General features: G+C 40.4%; 1 protein-coding gene across 4 annotated transcripts in view; it reads right to left on the bottom strand.

Moving 5' to 3' along the window:
• kcnab2a (potassium voltage-gated channel subfamily A regulatory beta subunit 2a) overlaps positions 1-13,551 on the bottom strand; it is an 81,912-nt gene that overhangs the window by 33,999 nt on the left and 34,362 nt on the right. Inside the window, exon 1 of one of the 4 annotated variants that reach the window (XM_069690865.1) lies at positions 10,184-10,551. The exons of the other annotated variants lie outside the window; for them this stretch is intronic. Within the exon in view, the coding sequence (XP_069546966.1) occupies positions 10,184-10,551 (368 nt within the window). Of the gene's footprint in view, positions 1-10,183; positions 10,552-13,551 lie in introns of those variants that run through there. 4 annotated transcript variants of the gene reach the window in all.

Here is a 13,551-nt window from a genome sequence, read left to right as displayed (position 1 = left end):
CAGATGCAAACTGCACTGAAACCGTCCCGTAAAATGTCTTCAATAAGAATTACACCACATGCACTAACGCCTTGTGCTTATTAAATACAGCAAGAGCTATAAACTGTGATAGTATATATATCAAGAGTGAGTAAAAAATATACTCAATCCAATAAATCATGCCTGTCACACTAACTGTAATTTAATAATTCATAACAGGCATACCTGCCAACTTTTTTCAGACTGACAGCATGCATTTCATTCCTCTTGACTATATCAGGGAAACAAAAACAAAAAAGGACCTAAAGACCAGATAAACAAATGAGAGGATCATTAAAGATGACTGACACCTAATCACTGCATGATGACATGTATGGTTCTCTTGAAGAAATCACAATGTTGGCAGGCGTAACTGTGAGCACGCCTGACAAGACATGGTGTGGGTCTACACCTACTGCTGTCAAGTGAAAAGATGTTTAGGGAAACCGTTTACATGTCTTTTGTTACAAACCTCAGACCCTGTTCCACATTATGAACATGAAACACTCCTGCAGCGGAGGACTTTCATCTGCCTGCTACTCATAACCAACACACCACCTCTGTGTTTAATTCATTACTGAAGTTTGCACTTGCATGACACTTAAAACTGCACAGGAAGGACGCATTGCTTCCCGGCCTGGTAGGGAACCCATAGTCAGAGTCAGTTTGGACAAATACTAACACTTTCATCCAGTCTTTCATACATGCTTTCATCAGGATTTATTTTCGCAACACTATTATCGAGCGAATACTGGCCTAATATATGAGCTGCTTAGTGTTCATTCATCACCGTGCGCTGGAGCACATTCTCAATGAACTTCTATTCATTGTTTGTCACAAGATAAATCAGTCATAGCGGATGCTGAACTAAAAATAAGAAACTCTGATCTTTACATAATGTCTTAGAGCGCTGCTGTTGAATTGCTAATTAGTGACATTGTGTTAAGGGTGCACACGGTTGGGTTACTCAGAATGTGCTAAAGCCCAAGCACAACTGTTCTTTTACGATAAAACGTAATGTCTGTATTAATGCAGTAGGAAACAACTAAACAATACCTGCAAACCAAATCTTTTTGGTTCCCTTTTTTAACAGTGGACTCAGTAGCTATTTGTTATGGCAGTGCTGAGCAAGTCTCTCCCTTGTGTTGGAGGTTTCACCTCCTTGCCTAGATTAGGCGTCTGATTTGTTGTCATCCAAAAATCTTAAGAGCCTCTAAGCTCATTCTGACACATTACCACTGAGTGAACGCAGCAAACTGATAGGGCCTTGCACCTCATTCAATGTGTGGGGGAGGAAGATGAGAGAAAAGCTGAAGATTCACAGAAGAATGTGTGTTTCCCTGATCACGACTACAGTTGAGCAAAAATGAACCAAAACCAACTACAGCACACTTTTCTTTCTTTTTTTTGCGAGAAAGCGCACATGAAGAAGAAAAACAAAAAGACTGGAGGACAACATTCAGATTCAAATTCACCATGCAGCCCAGTAGCTGCAAGTACATGCAAATGGCTATGAAAATAGGCTGAAAAATGTATTCCACTTATTGACAATACTACTTTCTTTATTACCATTAACACTACAGAAAAGTGCAGAACACACACACACACAAACATATATAATCAAAATGATTGGTTTTGTTCAGTTCATCCTTGCAGCCCTGGCCAGAAAGAGGCTTTAGGTCATCGATGAGGCCATGCTGTAATGAAGCCTCAAGAGTCAGTCCTGCTTGTAAAGGAGTTTCAGTTCAGACAACTGACCTCTCACAAACTATGGCTCAACTGCAGCTGAGAAGCCCAGTGGAGGAGAGAAGAAGACAACTACTTTAAATCAACAGAGCGTCAGACTACTACTCCGACCACAGAAGTACGGTTGGGTACTGTCATGAGCAGCAATCCTTCGCCACAACCGCAGTATTAGCTCTAAAAATAGGCACTGGCTTTCTGAATCAATTCAACACAGACAGTCTAGACAAAATACAAAGAATGCCCTCAACCACTGAAAGGGGAAAAAGGACTCCCAAAATTGACATTTGTCACAGGAATGAGTGTCTCATGCAGTGTGTCACTAATTTGCTCTCTGGGGCAGACTGGGTACCTCCGTCGAGCTGGGACTGGCAAATGAACTGGCATCCAAAGTTGCTGCAGGGTGCTGGGCCTGATCCGTACAAGCTCGTTTAGTCCCCCATGGCTTTCTGAAGCCCTCTGTAGGAATAACTGCACAGATAAGGATTCCTTTGAAACAGCATCCCTGAGATGAGGGAGGCAGAAGAGTTTGTGTGTGTGTGTGTGTGTGTGTGTGTGTGTGTGTGTGTGTGTGTGTGTGTGTGTGTGTGTGTGTGTGTGTGTGTGTGTGTGTGTGTGTGTGTGTGTGTGTGTGTGTTTGTGTGTGTGAGAAAGGGCTTAAGAGAGTTAATGGAAAGAGATGTGAGGTCAGGCAGATTGACAGTGTTGATCGACAGATGTGGTAATGCTTTTTTAGCAGCTTAATGCATCTGGAGGCTGTTTCTGAACATTTCTAATGGCTGACTGTTTAATCAGTGTAATGAGGACGTAATTCACTCAAGACAAATATATTACAATGCTGCCTTTCATAGGTGATTTTAGCATCAACTGCTTGTTTATTTTCTGTACTTTCATCAAATAACTACCAATTACTGATCTGAATGAGCTCAACTGTAACAAAGAGGTATTGTAGGTTTTAAATACCACTCAGAAATACAAAGAAATGTCAAAAATTTGGTCTGTTTAAACGGTGATTCTGGGAATTCCTGAGAAAAGAGAAGAGTGAAGAGAGACGCAGGTCACATCTGTGAGCGGCGAGCGCTGCAATTCTTAATTCTCCAGTGAACATGACAGAATCCCCGCAGACAGCAGGGCTCAGGAGGAGTTGTCATGTCAGCAGTCCCTGCTGACATCTAGCAGACGGAGAGCTGAATCAATAATAAAAAATAAAAAAATAGAGGACAGGAATCCCTTGATTTTATGTAATATAAAAACACAATAATCCTGCTCAGTGGTAGATCCTCACGCCTGCCTATGTGTATCTGTCATACCTTAGGTAATGTTCGCACGGAAAAGCGTTATTCCGATGCACATATTTCAGTAGAAGGATACACATGCTTTTGGCATCCTGACGTACTGTATCCAGAGTGCAGAGTTGAAACTTGAGTTCAAATACTGGTTTGGTTTATTTGACTTGGGGTATTTACTAATAGTTGGTTTAGTCTGCACGTCCCTAGATTGGAGAAGCAGGCAGCTGTACCGGCACAAAAGCTAAGCAATATACTGCTGTGGACGGGGTCAGCAACAAAACATGCCACGTAAAAAAAAAAAGCCCCACAGCAGCCTAAAAATAAATTACGAAAAAATCAGTACCAGTTTAAATTATTGTGTGACTTGGTGGTGTTTTTTTTAGACTAAAACAAACTAAGCAGCAGCAGTAATATTACCGTTTTTGTCAGAGGAGTCTGGTGTCTTTAAAATAAAAACAAATACATGAGTGCATCGATATTTAGTTTGGAGTTTAGTGTTTCTATGTGCTGTACTTATTCAGTTTGAGAAACAATCTCTAGAAAGCAATAAAACAGACTAGATCTCATCTCTGTTGCTACGGCGTTACTAATGGTCGGACTACTTCCTGGAGTGGTAAACATCGCACACATTCACTTCTACTGACGCAACTAATTGTTTTCCAGCTGTTAGTCATACCCCATGTATTGCCATGGAAACGGAGAACAGACTAACAAAAAGTTTTGTATTTTGAGGGCGAATTGCCCCCAATATGAATACATTTTGATTACATATTTTATTTACATGGTTACTTGTTATACAATCGCAATATTATGCGAGAGGGTGTGCTTTAACGTGAATATTGGCACGACAGTGATGCGGTCAGGACCGAGGAGCTTGCGCTGAGGTCTGTAGGCATCACTGAAGTCACACCCTCTCGTGTAATATTGCTTAAGTACAGCTACCTGCTTCCCAAAGCTGGGGATGTGCCTATCTCCCTCACTGACTGTGGAAAAGTACATTTTACAACCCTACTTCAAACAAACAAAACAATCTCTTGCTGTAAATAATATTTTTATTGAAATTATATCACTAAACTGACAAAGGTATTGTATACTATACAGACAGACTGCACGCGAATAACCATTTTCTGTAAATCTACAGGTATCATGAAAGCCTTGACAATCCACAACTTTGATGACTAACAAAGATTATTTACATTACCTCATCACTTTATAGCAAATGCCATTTGAACTTAAGTTTTTGATGGTTTTGTCACATAAGCGCTGAATATAGGGGGTTAAACTGAGCTTATGAAACAGATGGTTCCCATTTTATTCTTAGCTGCTGAGTCTGTGACCCTGAATGGCCTCTACCTGTAGAACACATAGGAACAAGGCAGCTACTAAATAAGGTGCTCAGACTGGTGTTATAGCAAATCCCCGACCTCGACACTCAGAGGCCAAACCTTTTTTCTGCCTGAAGTCTCCGTCCACACTAACACTACTACCTGAAATAAAGGAGTAATCTGTGAGGAAATATCAGGCAAAACAGATCACAAAATACACAGATGTTACACCACAAGGAACAAAAGGAAGTCAGAGTAATACAGAAAGGTTTTTTAGAACATTATGAGATGAGCTCAACTATCAAGCTCAGAGAAGTAGATTTAGCCAGGACGGTTATATAATTAAAAAAACAAACACGAATATGAGCCATAAAAGCATCGGAGAGACAGACCCAAAGACACTGACATGCCTTTAGCTGATCTGTCTTATCAAAGGCACAAAGCAATGAAAAGAAATATGCTTCAAATGTTTAATTAAAGGGAGTAAACTGACAAAAAAAACCCTCCAATTTCAAATAATATCTACTTTATACAAGACCTGCATCAAAGCAAGGGCCTGGTTTTGCTTCATTTCTGAGAAGTTAGTCAAGTGTGAAACAGAAAACTTTCCTTTGCATAAAATTTGCTGCGGCCACAAAACCATAGAAATGTACTAAAAGCTTCGGTAAAAGCAGCATTATTAAGTGCAAAGTTCCAAAAACAAGGAAAGCAATATCTTTGCCAGCAAACATTTAAACACGCAGAACATAACATCTGATTTGGTTATGAAACCAAGCAGTTTGGGATAAATGTGCTGGATGTTGCTCAGTGACAAATTGTATGGGATGCAAAAGGACAACAGCACAGCTCTAAAGGATCTAAAAGGCTCAGGACAGCGGAGAGGCCCTCTGACCTCCTGTCACTACTGGGTATTCATTAGGAACAGAGTGATCCTGGCAGCCTCGAGTGACACACACTAATACACATACACAGACTCATACTTTAGGGCATAAAAGAAGACGGGTTGTGACACAAACGAAATAAAGTAGCTGAGAATAACATTAACAACAGAGGTGAAACATCATCAGTTACTATTCAAAACAAAACATTCACATTTTTTGCAGCTAAAATTCAGCAGTATGAAGGAGATGTTTTCACCATTTAAATAAGGAAAATAACCACTCCAGTGGTACCAGTGTTGTACATGGGGAATCAAGAACTGCTACAGCAAATAGGAATTAAAAAAAATGACCCCTCTCATAATCACCATTTGAACCGCCATCTAACAAATGGTGAGTATTGTGATTCACTGGAAGAAGATGCACTTGATGAACAATTCTCTCAAGATTTTGGCTGCAACATATCACATAAAAGCAACATTAACGCGCATGAGTGACAAGGCTATGTCCTCCTGACATTCAAGGATGCTTTTTTATGGGTCGTCTGACATAAATCAAGACATCAAAGTTTAATATATGGTGTAACACAACCAAAAACAAAGGCTTACAAATTAACGAGCTGCAATATTGTAAGCCCAGATGAAGACACTTTTATGTCACAATGTAGTATTATTTAAGGAAGAGTTTCACTTAAACGGTAACTTCGAACATCTGAAACAATCATGCACTAACCCAGATTCTGATCATTTAGTTGAGCTGCCAAACATGGCTGCTAAATGGAAGTGCAGCAACAACAACAACAACAACAACAACAAGCAAAACAAACTAGAATTGTGTAATCCCTGGCATTCCCATCACTTGCCACGCCGTGCCCAAGCCACATTTCTGACTAGAACATTTTGGCAAGCTGTCAGACTAGGCCAGCCAGAGATAGCTCAAAGAGGAACTGGAGAGGTCAACACTGGAAACGAAATCTATATCACTCCAAATACCTAAACATCATCTCGTACACTTGCGACAGAGATATTGCACGGCCACTTCTGCAGCTCGCATCAGAGCAGCAAGACAGCGAGGCAGTGGGTTTGAGGTATAATCGTGGATGAACAGGTTAATCTGCAGCCCGTTCAGCTGTATCCAGCTGCAGCTGTGGATAGGAGTCTGTTGCTAAATTTAGCCCTTGAGTAGGGGATCGCCTGAAGAAAAACTTCACAGTTGCCTGAGCTGACACGCACGCTGCAGTGCCACTGAGAAATAAAAATAAAATAATAACAGTTTAAAGTGGCTCAGTGCAGATTTGTCTTGTCATCAGAGTGTTTATCTGAGAAACATAAGATAAACTGCATAAGTGTGTGAATGAGAGAGAGTAAGAAAGAAAGAAAGACAGAAAGAGAGAGAGAAATGTGCTTGAATAATGCTTTGAAACTAAAGCAAATAAGTAACAATAAAGGGCATTCCTCCACACTGCCAGCCAATTCGAGGCAGCAATTTTAAATAGCATTAGTCATCTCTTGCACAAGTTTCCATACCAGGCTGTGCACAAAACAAAGTTATACAGTCTAGTGTAGGAGTGCAGAGTGTGATGCTTTCAATGTGTTCAGTGACTGCATTATGGCATTAAAAGCAGTGGGAGGCAAAAGGAATGTGTACTACAGTTTCAACTGGGCTGCTACAGTGGAACATCAGCACCACCTAGTGGAGATCAGGCATTATTAACAAGAAATCTAGCTGACAAGAGTAATTGTGACAATGTTAATTCATTAATGAAGAAAACAGTGAAGAATATATATTATAATTATCCACAGTCCACGGTAATATCCTCAAATATCTTGTTCTGTCTGACTAACAGCTCCACACTGTTTTTTGCCCGCAATGCAAACAGGAATTCCAATAAAAGTTTCCGATAAATTATGTGTAAATAGTCTGCCCAATTTATCTACTAAACACTGCAGTTGTCATTATGAGACAGTAAATGTAACGTACACATACAGCATACACACATTATAGAACTTGAAAGTACATACTGCAGCTTACTTAGCAGATAATCAAAAGTAAGAGGTGTGTGAATGCAATTAAGCATCAAACACCGAAAGACATTTTTGTCAGGAGACAGTAGACAAAAACTGAGTTCAGAACAAATGAATATTGGCGTTACATTCATCAGTGGATCATAAACACAATTTGAATACATGTGAATGCTTCTTAAATGTCTGCTGAATGCAGAAAAGGGAATTGTTTGCTACAGTATTAGCTATAGCAACTTTATAATGCAGTTATGTGTCGACTATTCATGTGACAGCTTTGATATTTTTCTGCCCCCTAGTGGGCAAAAGCTGATTATTGCAGCGTTAATAAATATACCTCAAAGCTTCTCTCTAATTGATGGGATCAAAGCAATTATACAAAGATTTAGAAAAATTTCATTACAAATGACTATTATTATTGTTATCGGACATCAAGGAACAGTTATAGTAAAAAAAAAAAAACCATGGAGGTCATTACCATGTCCATTAGTGTTGAGTCGCTCCAGAAATCTATACTCACTCAGCCTTCCTCCACATAAATCAGGAGACACAAGGCTTCCTGTCTCAGCTCACTGAACTCAAGCTGGCTCCTTTACCCCACCGCCTGGCTCTTTCAGTCGGAGGACATGAATACGAGGGAAAGTTTTCCGGTGTCTAAATGGGCCTGCTGAGTAGTAGTATTTTGTTTCAAGGGCAACATAATGGCAATAGTTTTTTTTTTTTTTAATTAATTTGACCTGCATGCTATTTACAACAATAAGAATATACCTATAATCAAAATCAGAGACATTTCATTTAAGATAATTAAGGGTTCAGCACCACTAATATTCATATTTAAACAATACTAGAAAGACCGCTCCTCATGTCTCAGTGATGTAATGTCCACTATGTTAATTTAGAGCAGGGAAAATTAAACCGATCCTTTCCTGGGCGGGAAAAATAACAGCCCCTTAACAGCAAAAAAGTATTTCACATTGCGAATAAAGCCAGTGTTGATATTTGCTGAAAAGTGTTTGTCTGCAAAATAAAGACAACAACATTTTAACCTGTATTTATTGGAAAAGGTGTTACACTGCTAAGAATGGTTAAATGTGGCTTGGTGGTGCTGGCCTGCCTTCCTGACCACACACCTGAAATAATGATGAGCCTTACTCAGGGGTTGCATGTACTTGCTGACCCAGTTGCAGCCCATATTACACAATTGCAGGTGATTACAACACAAGAAACAGGACTTCTTCTGCTGGATGAGCTAATGCTCTTGTGGTAACGAATACCAATGACTGAATACATCACCACGAAGAAATAACATAATACACTTAGATTTGACACTGGACCTATTTGATTGAACAGTGCAAAATAAAAACTCAGATAAAAGATAAACAACTTAAGTGGTATCAGTATTGATAATTAGTGTAGGAGACTCTTTGACGTTAATTAGTAAAAACCTATATATCCTCATTGCAATACTAAACCCCCATTTTCACCATGCGTGCTCACAAAGCTGCACCCAAGTCCGTCATGGGCCACTGACTGAGCTTTACACAACAAGCAAGCAACTATAGGCAAGGTAACATACCAGCGGTGGTGACATCCAACACTGCCGGCAGATGACAGTAAAAACTTGGTCACCCCAGACGTGGCAACAGTAGCCAGCCATACCTGCGTTCTAGTCACTGGTCTCGGTCAAAAACAACAGCAGCCATGCCTGTGCGTGATGAAAGCTATCCATGTCCACGACAATAACAACATCACCTTAACGGCTGCATTTGGCAATACAACAGCCGCTGAGCCTGCTGCTCTATCAGTCCAACAGCCCATAAAATAGCTTGTTTGGTTTCCTGACACAGCGTTGACGGCATTGACAAAATGAGCAAATGCTTCAAGTTTTATCGCTTGTGAGATAAAACGCATTAGAAGGGCCTAGATGAGTATCAGAACCCTTTAGGAGTAGAAAATAAATGTAGAAACGTGAAAATCCAAATCTTGACCCCCTGATTTTGAACTAAAGCTTGGCGCACTGATGTTGGAAAACGTTACAATATTTTTTTTACATGCAGTAATGCCTCGGTACAGCATTGATAGTAATGTGACAATATGTGCATATTAATGTAAAAACCATGCATTTACAAAACATCTCTTTTATGAGTTAATAAATAAAGCCCTTTATAAAGTCCGATGTTTTTTGCATTTGAATGCAGTGGGTTTCAATTGTTTGCTTACAAGTTACAAAAGTTTTAAAAAAAATTCTCCGACCATAAGGGAACACTTAATCCTTCATATAAGATTTGGTTTTCACCGGGTTTTAAAAATTTTAAAAAGCTAGGAAGTGGTAACACTTTAAAACACAATTTGAATTTGTATTACAAAATAATAGCAACAAAAAAAAAACTAAAAATAATATCTAACCTAATATTATTATGGGTAGTGTACCTCTCCACGTGATCAAGGGGAAAAGGAAAAGAAAGTCTGAGTGAGATTTTAAGGGGCCAGGTAACTCCTTACGGAGCAGTCTGTCCTTCCCATGTAGTTGGGCAAATATGCCACCGACCTAGATGATTAAAATAAAACCTGGGCCCCAGTATCTTTGCATGAGTGCAGTCTGACCAGAGGACAGAGCAAAACCGTGGTGATATTAACAAGGAAGAGGCAGATAAACACTTCTCATCTGCGTATATGTTTTTGGTGACCACATTTATCAGAACAAAATCAACAAGTTAAAAAACTATGTTTGATGACCAGCAGAAATCAAAAACGCCTATGTAATCGCACACACCTGTTCAGTAGTCCCTCAGGTCCCTGACCTCTCTGACCACAAAGCTCTGCTGCTCTCACCTGCCGCTTCTCAGCACCCACCGCTGTCCTGGTCTGGGGAGTAGCTCAGTCCCTGTCAAGCTCTGCCTCTCTCTTACCTGTACTTCATGCCTGTCTGATAGGACACACACTCCTCCAGGGCCAGGCCGTTCATCTTCAGGAAGTCTTCCATGTTCTTAATCTGAGCGGCGACTCTCTGTTCCCGGAGCCTCTGCAGCTCAGCCTGGTCGGGGGGCCTGGTCGGTGGCTGATTCAGCCCCTGGTCCGAGTGGTAGCGGTTGATCCCGCTCCGGATGCTGTCACTGTATGACATAGACAGCATCTTGCCGCTTCCACTGCTGCTGCTCTTCCGAACACTGCTTGGCGCTGCCGGTTTGGGGATCTGCAGGTTTTCAGGAGGACAGTAACTGGACTTGCGCCTGCCGGGAGCCCCCCGGGAGCCGCTGGCGTACCCTCCCGCAAACATGCCCCCCCTCTCCCTCGCCTCCTCCTCCTCGTGATGCTGAGGCGACCCGTGCAGTGAAGAAATAAAGTAGTGACACGGACGGTGCGAGGAGACGGCAGGGAAAAGCCACCTCCTTAAATAGCACCTACTCCCACGGAAAAAAAACAGCTCTCCTGCTTGGGCAGCACACGGCCATGCATAGTGTAATCAGAGTCGCACAACATTGCCCAGCACCACCCTCCCCTGACAGGTACACAATGGCAGGGTTACACTGATAGGGAGCATTCAGGTGACTTGCTGGTGATTAAGGAGCAGGACGAAAGAGGGCACATGCTGTCTGCAAAGGGGAAGCATTTAAACATGCACCAAGCAACAGGAGGGGACACTTCCCTGCTCTCACCTCAGATTCTGACTGGACTAATGAGGAGAGCCAAGAGACCAACTTGCTAGGAGTAGTCCACAGTACAATTGGCACAAGAACTGGTCACACAAGCAAATTCGGACTGTAAAAAAATAGATGAGCACAACAAGGACCCCCCCAAAAAACCCTCAAGCAGCTGCACAATATGCATTTTCCACAAATTATTAATGCAAGGTTGGGCTTTATTTCAGGTTCAAGGGTTTAGAGAGCTTCAGCCAACTGTGTTTCCCTTTTCAAAAAGTATTTGTTTCAATCACTAAGACTCATCTCTTCTTGTCCCACTCTAAAGTTACTTGATTCCTCATCCACATCTACAAAAGAAAGGGTGCTGAAATGAATCAACAGAGGGCAGCATTGTGTCAGATCCACCATTACTACAGGAATGTAACTTAATGCCAAAGGAACTCGTGAGCACTGACCACAAAGCCACTTTCTAGGTAAAGACAGGTATCACATTAAGAATAGCTATAGCAATGCATTATTGAATTTGAGACATAATATTTAAATCTGTGAAACAATGTCAGTTAAATATACATGATTTCAATTAAAAACAATTACATACAGTAGAAACACTGAATAAATAGTCATAGCTGCTCAAAAATAGATGATAAAACGCTTTAAACAACCACTGATTCTCTTATTTTTGTATTTCAACATAATACATTTTGATTTCATTATAGATGAATTGTTCACAAAATATTAATATTAGAAAGGATGAAGATTGTCTTTCCAGACATAAAAGGTCAATCTGACATAATTTTATATTAACATATTAATGAAGACAACTTAAAAAAAATTACTGAAATAAAACTGCAATTCCACAGTTTATCCTACAGTCTGTATCCTCAACAAGACTTACTCTCAGTTTGCGTCATTGTCAAATGTAGACTCCCTTCTTTCTTACCACTAAGGAAACTGTATTTCACTGCTGGTTTGAAATATAACTTCAGCCCTACACTCTATTGGATCTTTTAAAAATCTGTTGACATATACAACACTTGAAGAGCACTTTCTTTGCATCCATTACATCTCATTACAGAGCAACAATAAAACCAAAACCTCCATTTAAAACCAAGATTTAAAACTAACACTAAATCTCACATTAAGTATTTAATATAACACACACTTATAAAGACACCAATAGTATCTGAAATTATGTTATAGGACAAAAAAAAGATTAGCCAAACCCTTGATGTCATCATGACTCAGTCTCTATTAATTACAAATCTCATTAAGTTCTTCCAAGCAACTGGTTTCCTCACACGCAGACAGAAGATATAAATACAGGAGGAGACTTCAGGCTAGGCAGCATGCATGCACACACCCACACCCACTCGACTCCACCAACCGCTCACACACCAAACATACCCACAATTAAACATACTCCTGATGTGGTCATGAGTGCAAATCTTTCCTCAAACTCACCCGGTTTCTTGGAGGTCGGCTCATGAGCGGATTGTGGGGTTCCTGCCTGCTCTTATAAACACACACTGCAGACAGCGATGAAGCAGGTCCACCCAAACTGGGAGTGTCTTACAAGGAAACGTCTAAACCAATTAGGTAATAAGAGAGTGCATCCCTCCCCTCACCACTTGGACCATACTCTATTATCTCAACCAACACCTCTCCTCCTCCCCTCTCTGTGCGATCTCATGGAAGAAATCCATTTATGTCGTTTAGGGGCACGTCTTGTTTCTGCTAACCGCAGCAAATAATATCAGCCCTAAATTATTCACCAAAGCTTTTGCACTAAAAGCATCTGATTGTTGTTCCACAGGAAAGAATACTAAGAGCTGGACAATAATGAGTGGCTAAGTGTTGTGTGCACATGAAACACAAACACAACGTATCGAGCAAATATAGACTGTATGCGTACACACAGAGGAAAACATAAACCACCATGCTTGAGTACTGTCTAACCAAGGCATTTTAGAAAATCACACTTGCAGCATCTCTACCTCTCAGTAGCCTTGTGTTGAGATGAAGGTCAAAATCAGAGGGTGCCACACAATTATGGCAGTGTAGATGCTTTGTTTTGGCCACAGAAGAAAACCATTAACTGTACATGCATGAAAACGTATGAGTCATAAGTAAGTAACAATCATTGATTTTAAACAGTGACATCAATATGTCAATAGATATCGACTGAAATCACAAAACCACATTATCTGCCTCTGGATGCATATTTTCGTTGCTGTGTCTCTCATCACACATCGTCTCTCTGACCCTGCCTCTGAGTCTGGTCAGCTATTTGGGCCCAGTTGTTTAAAAGTTATAAGAACAGGGATGCTAAAAACGAAAAGTACTATATTCAAAAAATGGTAAATATTCAGTGCTGCAAGATACAATCAAAGAACTGATTATATTTTTTTCAAACAACGGGCCCTATTTGAATATGTGTGCTGCTGTAGTACCACACAATAATAAAAAAGTAATTTGAATTTAGAACATTTTATTAATTTTTAAACACCCCCCCCTCCTCCCCGCCACAAAAAAAAAGAAAAAAAGAAAGAAACAATAATAATGTAGGTATGTTTGGTTTCTTCAAACTCGCAGCTCTAGGCCTGTGCTTTTCCAGTTGTTCACGAGTGCAGACCCCA

Source organism: Brachyistius frenatus, unplaced genomic scaffold, assembly GCF_029030835.1.
Source record: "Brachyistius frenatus isolate BFR_SWC_R1_liver_20210118 unplaced genomic scaffold, ASM2903083v1 Contig_10, whole genome shotgun sequence".
Taxonomy (NCBI): Eukaryota; Metazoa; Chordata; class Actinopteri; family Embiotocidae; genus Brachyistius; species Brachyistius frenatus.
The sequence above is the reverse complement of the archived record's forward strand: the minus strand, read 5'-3'. Positions and strand labels throughout refer to the sequence as shown.